The 21,346-nt window shown below is 40.4% G+C and overlaps 1 protein-coding gene across 1 annotated transcript in view; it reads right to left on the reverse strand.

Annotated features, from left to right (window-relative positions):
• Positions 1–1,332: 1,332 nt before the first annotated feature.
• Positions 1,333–21,346, reverse strand: part of tbx15 (T-box transcription factor 15) — a 36,691-nt gene continuing 16,677 nt past the window's right edge. The window contains exons 4-8 of the mRNA XM_084022820.1: positions 19,133–19,304; positions 11,631–11,798; positions 11,138–11,202; positions 6,296–6,393; positions 1,333–3,192 (exon numbers count right to left, since the gene is read on the reverse strand). Of these exons, the coding sequence (XP_083878946.1) occupies positions 2,360–3,192; positions 6,296–6,393; positions 11,138–11,202; positions 11,631–11,798; positions 19,133–19,304 (1,336 nt within the window). The 3' untranslated portion in view covers positions 1,333–2,359. The remainder of the gene's footprint in view (positions 3,193–6,295; positions 6,394–11,137; positions 11,203–11,630; positions 11,799–19,132; positions 19,305–21,346) is intronic.

A 21,346-nucleotide genomic window follows, 5' to 3' on the forward strand; every position in this document is an offset into this window, starting at 1 on the left:
CGATTAGGCAGCAGATCTCTCTCATCTCTGTCAGAGGATCTCGTTAAAGTACCTGGTCCAGTATGTCCAATTGTTCCAGTTTCATGTTTTACGGCGAGCCTGGTTGCCCTCTGCCATTAATCAATCAATGTGGTCGTTTGCATATTTTGTTTCTAATGAAAGCCGCCACGATGAAAGGCAGAGAGTGGCTGTTACTCAAACTCAGCCATTCCTTTCCACTTAAGGACCCGATGGGTAGTTTAGGGTATGAAAACAGACCTGCTGTGCATTATGTCATGGACTCATGTGCCCCTCTTTACCAATACATCTCCTTTAACAGGCCCTGAGGTAAATCTGCGGTGAAGATGGGGGGGGGGGGGGGGTATATCAGACAAATAAGGTGAATAATTATTGGAAATAATGTCCAGATAGATGGAGCCGAGCCAAATTATGAAATCATGCGCTTCTCTCCGGTGCATCGCCCTGCTCATTATTTGAAGTCATGCTTGGAAAAACAGGTGTTTCCAATAGTGGCTCGCTCTCTCCGCGGCCCTGCACCCCCGCCGCTCTCTGATGATGGTTCAGATATGATATTTCATGGCCGGAGCGGTACATGATGGGAAGTGATTGGAGCCGCTCAGAAGACATCCGTGTAATGGACGCTGATTGGCCCCGGCTACGTCGCTGTAACAAACACACAGCTTGAAGGGGGGGTAAGTGCTCCTCTCTTGGACGCTCAAATGATTACAGGGGGATTTCTCCGTCTCTTTCAAACAGGTGCTATTTATGCACAACGAGCACAACAGCAGTGCAGCTGAGTGCAGTTGGCACAAGAGCTTTATTCTCCGTTCTCATAATAAGCAGAACCAGCAGGGAGAAAATTTGTCTTTTTTTTTTTTGGTGGTCTTTTTCTCCCCGTTTGGTTTATGATCGATGCATTGCATCAGCGTTTGAAGCTCGTGCCTGTGATGTGGTGCAGAGCAGATGTTTGTGTGTGTGTGTGTGTGTTTTATAAGAGCTCTCTTTGTGTGATTAATAATCATGTCATTCATTGTTATTGTTGCCTAGATGCTGTAACTGACTGCGGAGTCACCTCCCATGGTTCCAAACTGTTTTCATTACAATAATTTAACACGAGTCCGTAAATAACTGCGTAATACAGATCATCCAGTGTGTCTTTTTTTTTCTTCATTACAGTAAACATTGTAATTTGTTTTGCTTACGTCCTCCAAATTAGATTTTATGAGCAACTCATGTTCCTGTGTTTTGGGAAAACACAGCAATATGTTCTTGATTTTTGCAGAATAATTGTCTCACCTACTGCCACGAAGAGAACCAAATAAATCAAAACCATTTACATGAATTAAAACGTTTATTGAGCGTTTTACGTGCTTGGCACCTGTATTTACATTTTTTTAAAATGCTTCAAAAAAGAATTACTTTGCCATTTCCCTTTTTTCACACATTTTTTTTTAAACAGATTGGCCTTTAAAATTGTTATATTGCTCAGCACTTAAATACACATCTCTACAACACACCAAAACATACTTTAATAACTCTGTTTTGCTATTGCTTCTTTTATAACTTTTCACACGACAACTTTTAAGCTTATGGTATTGATTGCATTCGCCATCTTTTATATATATGCTAAAAAAAAAAATAATCCACTCAAAAGTAGTGAAGCCAGTCCAGTCTCTGAGGATAACGGGTTGATGAAGTTGTGTGGTGGAGTCCTGAACTCTCACGTACGCCTGCTGGGAGTTTTCAGGTTGAAGACAGAGTGCCTCACTTAATTGGACCTGCAGCTCTTTGACGTGATGTTTTCACCCCTCGGCGTCCAGATGCTCCGTCTCTGCATGTATGTGGAGCAGCAAGTCATTCGGTGACCTCATCTTCAGACCTCGATGGCGGACCACTGACCCCTTGACATTTCTAAAACGATTCGGCACAAGTGCTGCGTGAAGTCAAAAACTTCTGGATCACAGTGAAGATTCTTTGGTTACACGATGTCATGGCCTTTGAGTCCCAAAATAAAAATGAGTCACTTGAAAAGAAGTGCTACTATTGCACCATTCACAACTGGTAATCCCTTCTGGACCAGAGCGTGTGGCCTCCTTCCTGCTAAAACCTGTTGAGTTTGTTGCTGCTTTCCTGTCAGGAACAGTCGGGTCGCTGTCCCAATATTCACTTCATTAATACAAAGATAATTAAATAATAGTTTTGACTCCCTCTATAATGCTTTGTATGTGGTGGAGTGACTTTAAAAAAAATCCTTTTCTGAAAGGTTTGTTTTGTACTTCAGTTCATTACCGCTTCATGTAAAAACACCGGCTCGACATCATCACCAGCCCGGGTTCATAGATTAGAGATTCTTCAGCTTCTACACCATGTGCATGGACATCTGAGAGGAGGAGCCGTATTGACGCCCGTCGCAGGAGCTGCCGCCCTGCTGGCCGCCGGTGGGGTTGCCGATCATGTGCATAGTGTCCATGCTTCCGTTGGACAGGTACTGGCGCTCAGCGAAGGCCCCGGCAGGAGACGAGGAGCAGAGCAGACCTCCCTGGGGCTTCTCGGGGCTGGCGGCCAAGCGGGGGGAGGTGGGGAAGTTGTATCCGTACAGGTTGTAAGGGTTGTGCAGGGAGAAAGCGTTGTAGGAGCCCTGCTGCACGTGGTGGTGGCTCCCGCTGAACATGTGGGCAGAGGAAGGGGAGGATCCGGATGAGGAGGACGTGGCAGCGCCGGAGCCACCTCCAGCCTGCATCACGTACTGAAGCTGCGAGGCCGGGAAGGAGCCGAGCTGACCGCCGTAGGCGTCCATCTTGCCTCCGGTGCCACCGCCACTACCGCCGCCGGTCAGGGAGGCATGAGCGCTGCCCTGCATGCCAGCAGCAATCAAGGAGGAAGTCCTCTGCGGCAGGAAGGATTCAGAGGGCTGAGCAGAGGCCACGGCTCCCCCCGCCGCCTGGAGGCGTCCGTAGGAACTGTCAGCCAGGCCACCATAGCCCTGCAGGGCCGCCATGTTGCTGCGGGCGCACGCCGGGTACTCGGACAGGCCCAGGTTGCAAAGCTGGCTTTCTCTACAGCCAACATTGAAGGTGTTGGGAGCAAGGTGGAAGGTCGGAGGGGAGCATGAGGGAGACAGGAGGTGTGCTGCACCGGAGGGGGAGGGGGTTCCTGTGCTGGAGGTGGTGGGAGAAGTGCCTGTACTTCCACCTGGAAACACACGGACAGATGAGATAGTGAAAAACTTACATATACAACAAAATCAGCTCTATTCAGCTAATACTCAGAAACTTCCATTAGGATCAAGAGGGGAGAATCATCCAATAGTGGATGAGACACAAACAAGCCCAGAAAAGGACCAGACCCTATTGCTGGTCCACCAGAAGGAAGGGAGGCACAGTAGAACCAGAACCAGGACTGTGTGGGGCAGACTGTTGGACTCTAAAGGGACTCTGGTGCTCTAAACAATACTGCTTTTGTCCACAGGAGCCGCCAAAATCAACACAACATTATAGTTCCTCGAAGGAGGTGTACTTAAAATCAAAGACCTAATTTCTTAAGTATTTATTGGTGGTGTCAGTGTAAATTAAATTGCCAAATGTTCATATCTTAAGGGACCAATGTAAGATGTAAATCTTTATAGTAAAATGTAACAAACAGGCAGAAACAGTAAAATATTGGTTTCTGTGCCAAAAGGTTAATAGGGACACTAAATTTAGTTGACATCCAGAGTTTAAACTAGGATGTCAATGTACATGCAGTGTAATTTATTCGAAATATACTCAAACCAGATTCTAGACTCATTTTTAAAATCCACCATGGGCCATTTAAAACACGGGCAGCGGGCCACAGTTGGCCCCGCAGGCCGCAGTTTGGCCACCCCAGGTTTAGACAATGTACTGTACAGATTCAGCTCAAGGGGGCTGGCACACATTATATCCAGCATGTCTAGCCTCTCAGAATGAAATGATAGCTGTGGGATATCATTCACATATTCCTCTTATTAATGAGAACTTGGCCTGCGTTCATCTTGCTGTTGGAGAAATTCAGCTTGAACCCGAAATGAGGAGGAGGCATAACTAAATAATCCAGGACTCGCTTGGCTGGGGTTCTGATTTTGCACCATATGCATTCGATAATATCATGCAGCTCTCTGCTCAAGGAGATGGAGAGGGGGGAAACGAAGAGAGGGGGTGAGAGAGGGAAGGCAAGGTAGTCATACTGTATATGAGGGGGGAAAGGGAGAAGGATGATAGTTGGGTGATGTCATGTTTTCCTCTGGTTAGCAGAGCTCGGGGTGCTTCAGCGCCGAGGGGGAATACTTGATTACATGAAGGGAAAAGGGTGTCTGTTGCCATAAGGGCAAAGGCGCACACACACACACACACACACACACACACACACACACACACACACACACACACACAGTGATGCAGTGCCGGCGGCGCGAGGACTTTGATTAAATCCTAATGACTTTGGAGGAGTTTAATGATAACAAACACATGTCCGCCTGCTCAGACGAAGCGTCACGTCATGCTGACCCCCGGAGGTGAGCGCCGAGATAGGGTCAGCGATTAAACAGCGTCACTTTTAAAAGCGGCGCTCCATATGACCCATGACTAAGACCTCGCGCCGGGGCCCTGGAGCCGGGACAAAGGGAGGTGGCCCGACTGACGCTGACTCGTGTCGCGGAGCCGTCCAAAAGCCACAGGGTTCGTTTAATGGTTTTTATTTGCGAGGACTGTGTGTGGGGTGAAAAGTTCAGCAGACGCCTGCCGACCTGCCAGGGGAGCAGCGTATGGCCAAGCTCAAATAAAGGACAACCATAGCTGATGTAGTGTGTGGTGATATACGCAGGGAAAGTATGCAGAGGGAGAGTTCAGGTTGGGACAGCACATGCACCAAGGTCATGCTAATTACCACTGTGTTCTACTCTCACCGATATTTATATAGTATATAGATGCAGTACTGATACATACACACGGACTCATATTCCCCTATAGTAATTGGCTCTGACAAGTTTGGGTCCTACTGTACATTATTACAGCATACTTTTTATGTTTTGCCTTATTCTGTTCTGACCTTGAGGACCAACATCTGCAGAACGTTGTGAGAGTGCAGGTTTGATTGTGGTTATTATATGTGTATGACCTCGGATAAGAAGGAACCGGTGGGAGGTATGAAGTATGTAAGAGCCAACCAATGTGAAAGTCTCACATACACAAGGAAGACCATTTAGCTGCAGCACACAGAGTACAGCGGTGTACGAGGTTTCCACAGCCTGGAATAAAAGGCTTCGGAAGACTGGTGCATTCGTGTAGAGCACATCGTGATGTAATGAAAAAGTTGCAAAGTTGATAAATATCCTTGCCTGGAGAAAATGTTCTCTATTTTCTAAATGGAATTTGAAAGATATATCGTAATCTACAATAATACCTAAATATTTTTGTTGTGACCATTTTAACATCAACCCGTTGAGACCATAGGAAGATATGAATATAGCATGAATTCAGATTTGTCTGCGTTTGATAAATTATCACTAAGATTGTTTATATGTAATGTATATTCAATTGATTACTTGATTATAAAACACTTAATTAGCAGAAAATTGTACCATATTTATGTTCATTTGTAATTACTGTTTTGCGATAATCAATCACAAGAATCATAATCAATCGGTTTGTGTCGACACATTCACATCATTGAAACCACGGTGGTCCTTGAAGTGGGCGCCAAGGATTTGGATCAAATGGAAAACGAGGAATGGTTTGATTTCTCTACTATCCAGCACACTGGAACATTAACATGAAATGAATTACATCCCGTCAAGAGGAGACGGTGCTTCATCTAAAAACAGTGGATTTATGTTTATGTTCAGGTGTCTCACGGTAAGCAAGCATAACTGAAATCATTTATTTTGGGTGACGTCAAGTGGAAGCCAAATCAGCTTTGGATGTCAGCCCTTCAAAATAAAACAAAAGATTCCTTCTAGGGCCAATCTTCAACTATAATACCAAGTAGAACTCAGACAACGTGGAAACACAGAGGCCAGCTTCTACTTTTGAGGGAAGCGATCTGACTCCTTTAGTGTCCGACGCCATTAACCACTGACCAGGCTGCATGTGACACCTCGGCAGTGAGAATGTAGTTTACATAAACTAAATTCTATAGGGGGGGATTCAATTGGGACAAGAAGGGTCTGCACCCTTTTAAAATGTTCTTGTTGTGTGGCATAGCAATACTAATTATGTATTATGCAACAAGTGCGATCCACTCAGAATTAAGAGGAACGCTGTGTTTTTGTTGAACACACCTTGTTGTTTCTGCATGTTGGTGAAGTCTTCAAACGTGAGAGTCCTCACAGGAGGCCTCCAGAAAGCATAGGTCTCCATGATCGCCTCCAGGCCAGTCCTGATGAACACACACATACACACACACAGATACGTCAGGATAGGAAAAGAAAGGAGAAATGGGACAATAATGGCAAAGAGAGGGTAAGATTTAACATTGAATTGCTGTCTCTCGCTTATATCTATCTTAATTCCCAAGAAGCCCGATCACTGCTCGAGCTATTTATTTATGAACCTTCCGTTTCCAGTTTTTTTTCTTGCTTAATAATATATAATAATAGTAACATAGGAAGATAAGGAAGATGCATTACAAATCGTAGAATTTTCATGTTTAATAAAACATTTTTTTTAATTGATTCTGTCTTTTCTTTTGGGTTTTTTTTTATTTTACCTTTTATATTATCCAACTCATATGTGTAAATGCAAATTAATGAGGTTTTGTTATTCTTTTGTGCAAACGGAAATGAGCATTCATGCAACAATGTGCTGAACCTACTAAACATCCTTGGCTCAGTAAAAACATATCAGAGAAACAGTAACGACACAAAAATACATAAAAAAAATGTCCGTCATTCATTTAATCCTGTAGATGGAGTCATTTGGATTCTGATGTTGTCGATTTAAGTCTTGCATCATGTCAAATCATTTCAGGTTAAAGATATAAGTCATTGTTTTTCTGTTTAATATACTTTATATTAACATCTTTTGGAAAAGTGCCCTTTAAATAAAAGCGACTTTCAACTATTCAATAGTCATAAAGACAAGCATGTGTGGGTGTGTCCATGAATACGAGTGAGTGTGAGCAAATATGCTGAGAGGATGAATTGAAGAGAGAGGAAGTGATATTGGTTCAAACTTGTGAGTGAATGAGACAGAGAGGGAGGGAGAAACTGGAGTCTCGCTCTGAGGAAACTGGAGCCATTAAAAGGAGCAGCTTTTTACTGTGCACATAAATCTGGGTGACGTTTCATCTTGAATCTGTACACGGTTCGCTTTCCTGCTTGATTTACTTCCCTGCGCGCCGCTCGGCCCCGTCCCAGGGAAACTAGCGCCCGTCACCGCTCACTGTGTTATTTTAGGGCCGTGGCAGCTCGTTAGTGCACCATGCTAATCGGCCGGGCCCTCGCCATCACTGCCCTCATTCATACAGCCACACTGCCGCGGGACCAAAACCCAACAAATGAGCTGTATCCCTCCGCCATAGGCAATAAAGCCCGGTCACCAGACACACCTGACTTCTATATTTAGACGTGATTGAGAAAGCTCGAAGAAAGAAAACAAGTCGGTGCTTAATTTGAGAATTAGCAGTGCAGGTTTGCCCTTTTCTATTAATTTTGAATTTCCCCTCAATGTGGAGTTAGTTGGTAATGTTCCACAGAATTTTAAAATCCGATCTAATCTGACGGTGAAGCCAAAAAGAAAACGTCTTGGCTTTAAATATTTCAATGAAAATACAAATACAGGATGAATTTGATGCTTTCAGACAGGATGGAAAATGTTCCATTCAACATTTTACTTACATAACAGGAACATGAATGAAAACAGTATTAAATATCTCCAATATGTAATTACAAAAAAAGTGTCCGGAGCATTTAAATGAATGAAAATGGAATATCATGTTTCATACACGAATCCTATCTGTTTATAATTGGTTGACTTGTAATATTTGCCAGTGTTCACAAGACATTAGTCAACATAATAACAAAACATACCCCAAACTGAAAAATGACTCATTCAGTGACTCAGTCTTTCATGTGCAATAACCACATTCATATATCTTATTTAATTTGTGCAATAATGTGAACTCAAGCAGTCTGCCTGTCCACTATTATAGTTTTATATTTAGTTTTTTACTGCTTTTTTTTGTAATGTCTTTACTGTTACCTTCTTATTTATAATATTATTGTTGCACTTTCCTCTTTGCTGCTGTAATACTGTAAATGCCCCTGCTTCTCTTATCACGTCTTATCTTTGATGTTGTTTCTGCTTTCTTGTGGATCGTTGGTTTATGTTGAAGACAAATGACCAGTAGAGTACTGATTTCTTTCTTTTAACGCAACGTTATTGTCCTGTTTGAAACGGTGTGTAAAACAACCATACAAGTATCGTCACAGCATGCTCCCAAAGAAGCACAAATCAACTGAATGCAAATGGCAGCTACAACGTTTCACAACACAAACAGTAGCTACATAGAAAAATGACATAAAGTAAAATATAAAAGTAGTGAAAAAGTAATCAGAGCTCAGAGCTGCAGCTCACCTCCAATATTCATAAATGATCAAAGATTTAAAAAAAAAAAAAAGGCTTACAGAAGCTGACTTCTCACTCCGAAGTCTCAGAGGTTCCTACTTGAATATGAACCAAATAAATCCCACCAGGGCTGACTGAAAGGGAGGAATCACAGCCAGTCCATGAGGATAAATTCATTTTCTCTCTGCCCAGACAAATATCTCATTCTTTGTTATCTTTTCATGTGTGGCTTTTCTGCAATGAAATTCTAATGCCAGTTCATAAATCAAACAGTCTATTGTTTGAAAAACTAAAAAAAGATGTCTCAAATATCTGTGTGCCAATAATGTAGACCAGATGGAGGGGGCTGCTTTCATGTGCGGTGGTTGAGTGAACACCCCCTCTGCTTCCTCCTCTCCCCCTCAAACGTTGTATATGATAATTCAGAGGCCGAGAGAGAGAGAGAGAGAGAGAGAGAGAGACCAATTAAGAGAACAGCGGGATGGACGGAGAGACGGGACAGGAAGTGAGGACACAACGAGTAAGGAAGGCAAAATCAAACAGATTTCAGGACATCAAAACCTGCTCCAAAGGTGCGTGAAGTTCAGTAACACGATTTCTGATGCTGCAGTTTCAACAGCCAATAGGAACACTCCCTCTGGCTGACATCAGCACACCGGTAGTGACAACACAGCTGATGCAACAGCTGACAGACACACACCCCGTCTGTCTCTGTCTGCATGGTGTGTGTGAACATGAGGGCTAAGATAAGATAGTATAATCTATTATCTTATTAAATATGTACTGATTTCAATACATTACAGTCAATATTGGCATGAAAACAAAAATCTATTTTTTTTTGTTTATATATGTTGTATAAATCAGGCTATGAAGGATACATGAACGAACCCCTGTGTAAAACCCATCAGAATAGAGAGGAATAATATATACAGGTATAAAGTCATACAGAAGAGGAGATTTCTGGTTTGGAGTCTGGTAAAAAAAAAAATACTTAAATTTCGAAGACATGACAAGTGAATAGGGGGGAAAAAAAAAAACCTAAATAAATAACTAATAGATATGCAACTATCCCAATTCATTACTTACATAAAGACAATTTGTTTTACAAGTTTCTGAAGTATTATGTTTAAATATACAAATGGTTTATTATGTAATGCTAAATTTAGGAGAAATCTACAGAAGCAAATAGACAAAGTAGTAGCCACATTAAATATAAAGATGATATTCTTAAAAAGTGTGTATCAACCACACAAATTCAACACAACGATATCATCATGTGAAACAGATGGCTTATTATTTACAGTTAAAGTTGAAGATAGGATACCAGGAGCATTTTGATTGTCTCTCAACAGCTCTCAACATGGTGATGCCTGGGCTGCCGGCTAGCAGCTAACACAGTTAACGCTGCTAACAGCTCTAACAGTACAACAAACGTGCTGACACAGCTCAAAGTGTTTACATGAGGCAGAACTGGAGGGTTAGTGCTACACTTCCATGACGACCCCGTTGGTCATAACGGCGTCGTCAGCTGTAACCGCTATGAGAGCCTTGAAGAGTGGCAGCCTTAAGCTAGCCAGCGGGGTTCGTTCACAGAAACGTGCAACGGAGCAAAGAGAAGCTGATAATAACACACACAGAGGGAGAGTGCTCAGGTAGATATTAGTCCACTATGACTTACACGGAAAATAGTTGCTGATATATTAATGCTCTGAATGTTGTATATTGCTCCTATACGATTAAAAGTAGTAATGGGAATTCACCATGATCAAGGTAGGCTTTTGTTTTTAGTGAGATAGTATAGTAAGTGTGAGGGACTACTGTTGAAGTTACAGATTAGGAGGGATGTTTGTGATGTGTAATTATGTTACGTCATTTAACTTACTTTCAAAACTTAAAATGATATGTCAAAACGCGAGGAATGTCCTTAAAATGTTTTGTTACTTATGTGCCTTTCCATGAGATTCGGTTGGCCAGAGTTGAGCTGTCCATCGTGATGGGAAGTCAGAGATAATAACTGTGATCGGTTAGTTTGAGCTGCTTGTATTTATCTTTGATGAACATTGTTGATCGTAACACGACATTAAGAAAGTTAAATGCACCGCTTCTGCTGGCTACGATCGTCACGTTACACCACACTTAATGAAAAAGAAACAATCACTTTGGAGTATATAATACATTTATATTGTCTGTATGGCAATGTGGTTAAATCTGACACTTATTCCTATATTCCCATGCATGAATAGTGTTGTTTTTTTTATTTTATATTTTATTTTTTATTTGGAGCACATTTTACGGGATGAATAAGATGGTGGAAATACACAAAGGTCAGGTGTGACTGCTGCAGATCAAACAGCCAGAGCAGCTATTTTTATACGGAGCAACATATGGTGTTGGTGCTATCTTCAGACCATTATTTTCTATTAAAGTTCACTTTAATCTGCTGCACACAAAAAAAGATATAAGTATAGATTTGTGTGCAGCAGATTAAAAACGCTATGATGGGCTGTATTGTGCCACTGCTCAGTCGGTAAAAAGACGCTGTGATGATGACGAACCTGTTTCTGCCAGAGTCCCTGAATCCTTTGGCGAACGGGTTGCGGTCGATCTTTAGTCTGGTGATCTGCAGAAGAGAAGAATGTGGAAAGGAGAATTTTATTTTTTCTATAAATCGTGGTAATTCTAAAATGGGCAAGCTGTGAGTTTTTTTCCCTCTAACCCATCAGAAGGAAACGTTATTAGCATTTTGTACTGCTTATTACTTAATGGCTAGTTTTAGGAGTTAAAGTAGAAGAGGTTGCATTTTAGAACATTTAATAATAATGAATTAGAATAGGGATATCAAGAACACAAATTTGAGATAATACATATTTAACATTGGCATTGTTTCTGAATATGATGAGTCCACACAGAAAGCTGTGGTGAAGCAGTCTTCTAATTTAACATTTTTTTTCCAGGGGAAAAGTTTGCAAGCTTTACAAATGTGTGTGGCTAATGATAAATGTGGTTTTCTTGTGAGAAGAAAAAGAAAATCAATAATAATAATAATACCTGTTGGTTCTGGTAGGCAGTGACGGTGGTGAAGACGGTTTCAGGGAAGCTGAAGGTCTTGACTCCCTCCCCGCTGGGCACGGGCTTGTTTTGAGACAGTTCACTGCTGAAATCCTTCCTGATGACGTGAACACGAGGCTGGTACTTGTGCATGGAGTGGAGGATGATCTGAACATGTGACAGAAAAGAAGGTGAAGTGGAGTCAGTATTGTTATACAAAATCTGTAATGCTTTATAGGCTGTAATGTGTTCCTTCTGATAAGCGTTATTAAGGACTTATAAGGGCCTTATTACCTATTTAACATGAAGTAGTACGGCCTTATTAGGATAAGGATGTGTTAATAATGATATAGTGTAAAAAAAACACATTTTTTATTACATTATAGGACATCTATAAGCAACTGTTTATAGACTGGTTAAAAGCTTTAATAGAAGCTTTGAGTTTCTTGAAATTGTTTAGTACAGCATTAGAGACACAGTTATTAAGTTTAACTAACTTGCCTACTCTATACTTTTTTATACTAAGCTTTTGTTGTAATTTTAATACATACGTTGTTATGCATTTATTAGCAGTTTACAATGCACATAGTAACAGTTAACGTTTTGCAGCTATACCAGATTTAAAGTGAGAACAATGCCTTAATAGGGTTAATAATTGTTTTCTTATTGTAGTTAACTGCTATGTGCTAAGTGCATAATAAATTAGGTTTTAATAGTAATGAATTAGTAAACAAAGTAGGTAAAGGTTTAACAATTGTATCATAGGTAAGTATAAAGAATAAGGTTATTAACATTTATAAGAATCTATTTAGGCTTTTAAAATATTTAAGCAATGTTAACTGTTAGCAAGTGTGTATAAGCATCTTATGATCTAACAATAAACATGTCTTTAAAACTATTGGAATTAATATGATAAACATGTATATAGTCAAATTAATAAATAATAATATTAATAATCAGTAACAAGGACCTTACTATAGTGTTGGAATAAGCACAATTGATCCAAATTGGGAAAATGTTGTCAGTCCTCACTATCTTATATTACTTTGGATTTGTAGCTAGTTACTGCAGTCAAAATCAAAATTCTTAATCTTGCTTGTAATACATAATAATAGCCAGAGAAAGCATAGATTGTAATATTTCCTTAATGGGTCAGTGAGAAGTTATGGATGAAAAAGTGAAATGTCTGTTTGGGTTTACGAGAGGATTCACCAGATTAGAGGTTAAGGTCAGGAAGTGAATTTGGTGACAGAAGACCCTTGTGTGACGTGAGTGTAATGACTTACATAATATATATAAGTAATTTGTAACATCCATTAGCTGGACTGCTTCTCTATCAGGCCCATGTGACTTTAAGCCTAAAACGAGTTCATACTGCGATGGCACTCGCTGGCGCTCGAGGATTATTTCACAGCGGAGCAGAGGCGTCAGACGCCGTTGGCCTCAGCCTCGCCTCAGGGCCTCGGTCTGCTCTTGATTAATCTGACAGAGAAAACCGACCCAGAGCCAAACTCCCCCAACTTTGCTGCAACAGAGGGGGTCATTTCAAACCAGAGCTATGGGGGAACAGAACACTACATTTCATTTTCCAGACCTCAAATCACACACTCACCTTACACAAACTATGACTCGGCTGCTGCATACATACACAGAGATGCATGCTTATATTCTACAATCCTCAAATTTTCAGCGTTTTTGTCTCCATCTGCCCAGCGATCACCTGCCAATCAAACTGCATGGGCGGTGCTGTGGTGTGTTTTCCCCTGGTGCTCAGTAGATGTTGTGCAAAATTGGGTTTTCCCAATGAAATGGATGTCGCCAGGCTGCCGTTTTACAAGAAAGGAAAGAAATACTTTCAAATGTTGTGGTTTGTTTTCCCGCTGCTGTTATTTAATTGGTAAAACAGCATTTAAAAAATAAAAAAACTACATAAGTTAAGTATCAGAAGTAAAATATATTTGTTGGTCTCTTTATGTCCTTTCCACCAAGTCAGGGGATGGATATAGTATACAAAGTTTTATTGTCTGTTCAGCACAGAAAGACACAGAAATACACACAGAAACACACACAGAAACACACGCAGAAACACACAAACACTCAAAAACACACACAGAGAACCACACACAGAAAGACACACATAGAAACACGCAGAATCACATACAGAAACACACAGAAACACACTAACACTCAGAAACACACACAGAGAACCACACACAGAAACACTCAGAAACACACAAAAACACAGAAACAGAGAAACACAGAGAAACACTGAGAAACACGGAAACACTGAGAAACACACGCAGAAACACAGAAACACATAGACACACACAGAAACACACACAGAAACCCACACAGAAACACACACAGAAACACACATAGAAACATTCAGAAACACACACACAGAAACACAAACAGAAACAAACAGAAACACACACAGAAACACACATAGAAACATTCAGAAACACACACAGAAACACACATAGAAACATTCAGAAACACACACACAGAAACACACACAGAAACACAAACAGAAACAAACAGAAACACACACAGAAACACAGAAACACACACACAGAAACACACACAGAAACACAAACAGAAACAAACAGAAACACATATAGAAACATTCAGAAACACACACACAGAAACACACACAGAAACACAAACAGAAACAAACAGAAACACACACAGAAACACACACACAGAAACACACACAGAAACACACATAGAAACATTCAGAAACACACACACAGAAACACACACAGAAACACAAACAGAAACAAACAGAAACACACACAGAAACACATATAGAAACATTGAGAAACACACACACAGAAACACACACAGAAACAAACAGAAACACACAGAAACACATAGAAACATTCAGAAACACACACACAGAAACACACACAGAAACACAGAAACAAACAGAAACACACACAGAAACACACACAGAAACACACACAGAAACACACACATAAACAAACAGAAACACACAGAAACACACACAGAAACATTCAGAAACACACACACAGAAACACACACAGAAACACACACAGAAACACACACAGAAACACACACAGAAACACACAGAAACGGCTGAGAGGGCAGCCAGAAGACATCAGTCTTCACGCTTAAACACAATTAGGGAGAATAAGTGATGTTTTGGTATAATGACATCCTTTCATCTGAACACTGGGATGACATTCAGACAACAACATATTCTCAATGGAACAGATGTGTCTCCACAAAGTCAAATCAAGTCAGATTTTGAGTTTCAAGCAGAATTTGCTCAACAATGTGGCTTGAATTGCTTTTCAAACAGTGTTAAAACACTATCAGCGATCACAGCAATAAATCAATAAATGAGTGTTGATGATATGAAGTGATGCCCTGTTACAGCCAAGAACAATGAGGACTCTCTCTTCAGATCACCGTAGACCGACTAATAGTGAATGTAGTACTGAATGTAGTACTGACTGTGTACTGACTGTGTACTGACTGTGTACTGACTGTGTACGGTATGTAAGTAGAGCTACAACATGCTGTATAAAACCCTGCTGTAATGTAGAGAAACAGAGATATGTTCAAAGGAAATCCTTCTGCAGAGTTTTGAACGATCTCACACGACAGCATTGACACATTACAATGCAACGGCTCATTAACAACAAAGCAACTATGAAACAGAAAGAGATGTTTTGGTCCGGCCTGCTTCAGCGTTTTATTGGGTTTTCCCACAGACCAGCAGCGAGGACTGACAGGAAATAGGCGACAGGCGAGAGTGACGGCCTGAGGCGGATCTGAACCCACCAGGACGAAGCCCGCAGCTAACGAGTCCCGCAGCTAACGAGGCGTCCTGAAGACAAAGACTTTCACATTTTACTTTTTTTTAAATAAATATGGACCATTTATTTAATATAAAGAGGGCATGAATATTAATACGTTTTCCCATTCAGCTTTAGTATTATTTAAATGCTCTTTGAAGATTTTACTGCCTTGCTGAGAGAGAAGCGCTGACCTTTTAATCATGAAATAAAATTAAGAAATTGACGATTCATCATATTTTGATCATTTGATATATTTCCTTCTGGATTGTTGGAGTGGAATTATAAAGTAGTAAATAGAAATACTTTTTATTTCTACTGAGGTGTGCTCCTACGTAGAGGTGTTGTGATATACTGGTGTTGACAATAACAGTGATATTTAAATATAAAAGTATATATATAACCATCATAATACGCATATGATAATATCATCTACATTATCCAGTGTTGTCTGGGTTTTTTTACAAAGTATTTTATGTCGTACAAATGCAGTTAAACCTACAAACCTGATCACAACATCACAAGCTGGTGTCAGGCTGTTGATCAGTGGTAGACGTGATAAATATTGTTTTTCCTCACAGACTGGGCTTCTGTTGTGACATCTGATGATTCACGACATGTACGCCGTCTGTTTCTGATGAGGCAGACATTTCATGACACCACAAAGTCAGAGGGATGAGCGAGAAGTGGCGAGCTTTCCCACACAGGAAGCGCCAACATTCATTTCCTGAACACTCCAGAGAAACAAAAGCCCTGAAAGTGAGCAGCAGGAGAGGAGAAACGACCTCCCCTCAGCCTGTATGTGAGTCCTGGACCACTAACAATCCATATGTTATTACATTTGTCACTACAGATCATGAGCAGAGCTGTGACAGAGCAGGAACCAGGCAGCCTGCTCTAAACCGGACATGGATATCTTGTCAAAAAGTGCTGGAAACACCACTCCGCCGCTTTTCTAATCATCCGGCATCTCCACGCTGATGGCGAGCCCTGAGAGGAAATTGATTTTTAGCAGCGTCTCATACTCTTTTCAATAGTATCTGCAGGTATCGAAGCCTTAAAGAGCTCCACAGTCATGACATTGCGCCATCTTCCACTGTTTTGACGTTCAAAACAGAGCTGGGTTTGTTATTAATTCAATCTGCTTTAATTTCCACAAAAGACTGAGTGAAACTGATGCCCTGAGTAACTACACATTTCCTGGAAAGGATCACATAAAGGGAGCTTTGATTTATGAGGTTCAATTTCACTCAAGGTTGCCATTTTACAGATTTTTATGGTCTTTAAATTACATACTATGCACGAGTTTAGTGTTATTTTTTTGTAACGGCCATTTGAGATGAAATATTTAGTGACACTTAAGTGCAGCACAATGTGTTCTCATTATCAACACGGCATTACCTCATAGTTTAAATCCAGTGTAGCAGCAGTCAGTGAGCAAAAGAAATAGTACAAATGTGTTATTGTTATTTGTCTGAAGCTACAGAAAACAACTTCTGTCCACTAGGGGGAAACACATTGAAACAAGACTGCAAACTTTATTACTGCTTTCAGCCTTGATTAAAGCAGTGCAGACCAAATCCACTCCTTCTGCATCTTTCACAATAAAAGCCCGAGACATATCCACTGCGTACTGTTTAAAAGAGGGAACTCAAATCCACTCAGGTATTTCACTAAAAGGAAACTCAATCAAATAAGTTACAATAGTTAGGCTATACAACAGTTAATTCTGACTGTATAAGGCATTGCTCTGGATCAATAGTCTTGGTAGTGCTCTGCCTGTGTGAATCGATTCAACTGTTTTATTGAGAAAGTGTTGCAACTTGTATTGCTGCCGGTATGAATAGTTTTGATACCAAATCTTCACAGGAGTATTTTACAGATCTGTATCTACGTCAGGCTTTTACATCGCAACACGACGGTGAAATAAGTCAACGTTGACTTGGTTTCACACGGCCATGAGCCTCCTGGGTGAATGTCCTGTGTTTGTTGGACCCATCCATCCGCCTGTTTCACCTGGCCTGTATGGACTTTCTCACTCTTTATACTACACCAGGCTTCTCATACAGACGCTGATGGGTTTTGTCGTTAGGCCAAGTTAGACCCGACGTCGGTATTTGATGAGTGAGAGCGGGTTGACAGACAACTTTATTGTCCATTTGGATTCGTGTTACTTCCCACGTGATTAATTAACGTCCGATACACATTTGTGTTTGTCCCTCCAATGTGTTCAATCCTCCTGTCAATAATAACTTCGTCTTTAGCTTGCAAATGCAAACGCAACCCATGCATTCACTTTACACAGAGTTTTACTGCAAGGGATGCACACATAACCATTAGTGTCTAGTTTTTTTTTTTTTACATCATTTATTTTAATATTTAGCTGAGTATTTTCTTAGCTTTCATTGTAGGGTCAAATATAAGTGGCCAAGTAAAGTTAATAATCCAGATATAATACAGTGTTCCACCTTATGTTGTTTCTTTCCCATGAAAGCTATTTCTAACTATAGAAAATTGCAAATAAGGGATTCGCTTTAGCTTGCTGATTATATATAAGGACATCAGTAAATCAAACATATTGTGGTCTAACTTATTGCATTAGAGTTAAATATTTCACCTACGAAACCCACATTACACACTAAGAAGCAGCCAAGAACCAATAAGAGACTTACTTTAGCTCACCACCTCCGTTAGTGACTGCAGGCGAGGCAGTAAATCAGGCACATTGTGGTTAAAATTTAGCTCCGTGGTGTGGCTGCTGGAGCGTACTACAAATCAAATTCAATCATTAAGTGCCTTTAACGAAACCGTTTTGTTACTAAATGCTCTACAGGGCCTGGAAGGAAATGAATATTATATATTAAAAACACGGGCAGGGGTTCAAGTCCCAGACCTCTAATATCTCTCCACGCTAATCCTCAAACCTAATAATATTCAGCCAGGGTGGACCATCTTCAAAAGGAAAGTGTGGGAGAACAGACTGTCATGTATTGCAGAAAATCAGTCTCACGGCTCTGTGACTCATGAAAGCATGAAGTCCGTGAAGTACCATGTCAACTTTCCTTTCAAGCAAACGCATCAAAAACATTTCAATCCAAAGGGAAAAAAAGAAGAAAAACCTGCTTCACAGCTCCAACAGTGCATTCAGTCTCGCAGCACTGTGGAGGCACATGAAGTATAAGGCACAAAAATGAAAGTAATAAATCACAGCTTGAACATTTAAACCAAAAGCCTTTCGGCTGAAATAGAGATCATCTTTGTTACAGGATCCAATGCGTAGTCAGACATTTCTTCTAAAATACGTAAAAATAGATTTGATTCGTCTGTCGGCCCATGATGCAACAAACTTTTGAAAATGTCTTCAATTGAAGTGATTTGCAAGCTGAATAAAACTCCACAATCACCATTTAAACAGATGAAATATTAAACTGCAGTTGAATGTTTCCCTTTGTCTTATGGTGCCTTTAGGACATGTGGGAAATATCAGAATCAAGCAGACATGCCGAGGACATGTAAGCGCTAAAAAGGATATAAAGTCAAACAGAAAGATTTAGTTTTCATTAGTTGTGTTTTGCTATTTATGTGTTAACATTTGGGTCCACGATGATCATCTTTTGTAACGTGAGTAAATGTTGTTTGTGTGAGGAGATGAAGGTGTGCCGATGAAGAGTGCCTTACGTGTCCCTGGTCGTCCAGCTCGTTGTTGGTGAGTTTGAGCTTGTCGAAACTGACCACCTGCCTCATCCAGGTGTCTCCCGAGGCCAGAGAGTCCGGGTGGATGTAGGCCCGCGGGGGGACTGGGGAGTCGGCATTTCCCGCAACCATCCACTTGGAGCTGTGGTACACGTACCTGGAAGACAAACCGGGGAATTTATCAGCTGAAGCACCAACATGACCAGAATTCAGCCATTGTGAAGACGTCAACAGAAAAAGTCGATGTTTAGTATTTGTGACCTGAACGCTGAAAGTTTACAGACTATAAATAAATTATTTTCAGATATGTATATAAACAAGCAATTTTGTTTTAACATTGTTCATTTTGTTCTGTACAGTTACACATTTAGAGGACTGTCAGCTGTATAAATAAATAAATAAATAATTATTTAGAATGTTATTTTTTCATACCTATTCAAATACAAAACAAAACCTATTCAAATACGAAAAGATTTACAAAACTCTATGGAAATTGTTTGAGTTTATTTTGAGGTAAAATATATTTAAATATTAAAAACATGTATTTCATTCTGGAAACCTGCCTACTTGAGTCTATAGACAATGAGTTTGAGTTGTACATATCATAAGATTGCAGCAGGATCAACCATCTTCTTCATATTTAATTTGAAAAGTTGCAAAGTGCAAAACACCATCGATAAATATCTGCATATATCACTTGGATTTCTTATTCTAACCATGTTTTTATTCAGAACAATCAGCAGGACTAATATTCTCTCATCACTTCCCTGTTTAGAAAACTCATTTGAAACTGTGAGGTCGCTTCAGGGCTGAGCGGATTATTATAGAGGCTGTTAGTATTTCAACAAGGCCGGACGCCTCAGATTCTTTCACTCTGCTGGCAAAACAAACTCCAAACAATCAGCCACGTTGCCACAACACCGGCTTTAAGGACTCATGTGTTGTTTCTACATTGTGCTTGAAATTTCTATTGTAGAGCAACATAAAATATTCCATATGCAGTCACACACTCAGCTGCATAGTTTCAATTAGGCAAAGCCATAATATTTGATGATGTTGTGTATGAGTTTGGGGCGTCGACTCGGGACTCCCACCCATTAAACAGCAGGGAGAGAGAAGAAAGAAATGGACTTTTAATCTCCCTCTGAAGCCCCCAAACCACCAGCCAACATTGTTTGAAAAATAAAATGAAATTAAAGACAAAAGGAAAAGAAAGGGAAGGAGGGAATACATAGAAGAAAGGAAGGAAACAAGAAAAGAAAAAGAAGAGGGAGAAAGAAAGAGAAAATAAGGAGATAAAGTCAACGGGTAGAAAGATACAAGTAAGATAGAGGAACACTGAGCGGCAGAGTTAGGTTGAGAATAAGTGGAGGCGAGCGAGTGTGAAGCACAGCTGTTTGCCTTTAGTTCTGGCCCTGCGCTCAGTCGAAAGTGTTTTATCTGCAGCGTCTCTGCCAAAGTCATCACTCACTCCTGAAACATGGACAAAACCCTCATTTGGTTCTTTAGTTATTGCCTCGACGGCCTGAACCACCCTGCTACACACACTATATATACATATATGTTTTTGTATATATATTATTCAAACACAAACTAAACATACACACTCAGCCTCAGCATACATATTAAAAAGCATCCAGGGCATTTTTGGGGATGTATGCAAACACATCCTCATACTGGAGGTAAAGTCAGCGCTATGTGACTGTGGACAGTATGTTTCTAACAGTTAGTTTGACTGAACATTTTAAAACATGGATTTACTTCGGCCTCAACCCTCCCAAAAAAAATCATCATTCAATCAGGCTCTTCGAGTCCAGTTTGATTCAAAGTACACTCTATACACACATAATTCCACCAGATGAAAGGAGTGCTGAAGTACTACTACATGCTCAAACCAGAAGTGTAAACTCAGGTTCCATGAGTCACAAATTTGATGACTTTAAACCCCATTTGACCAAATTAAAAAAAAAGAGTAAAAACTGTTTTATTTTATTTCAAAAAATGCCCCATGAATCAATTCATTTCCTGAGTCAACTCACCCTAATCAATTAATGGCCTTCATTCATTCGTCACTTAATTCCCACCTGAGGGAGCTGAATTTCCAGATGTGTTCTCTCTCGACCAAACCTCTTGCTTACTTTATGCAATATTATGTTGCATTCATTAATACTATTGCAGCTAAGTGGCTTATTAACGACA

Source organism: Eutrigla gurnardus (genome assembly GCF_963514095.1).
Source record: "Eutrigla gurnardus genome assembly, chromosome: 12".
Classification (NCBI taxonomy): domain Eukaryota; kingdom Metazoa; phylum Chordata; class Actinopteri; order Perciformes; family Triglidae; genus Eutrigla; species Eutrigla gurnardus.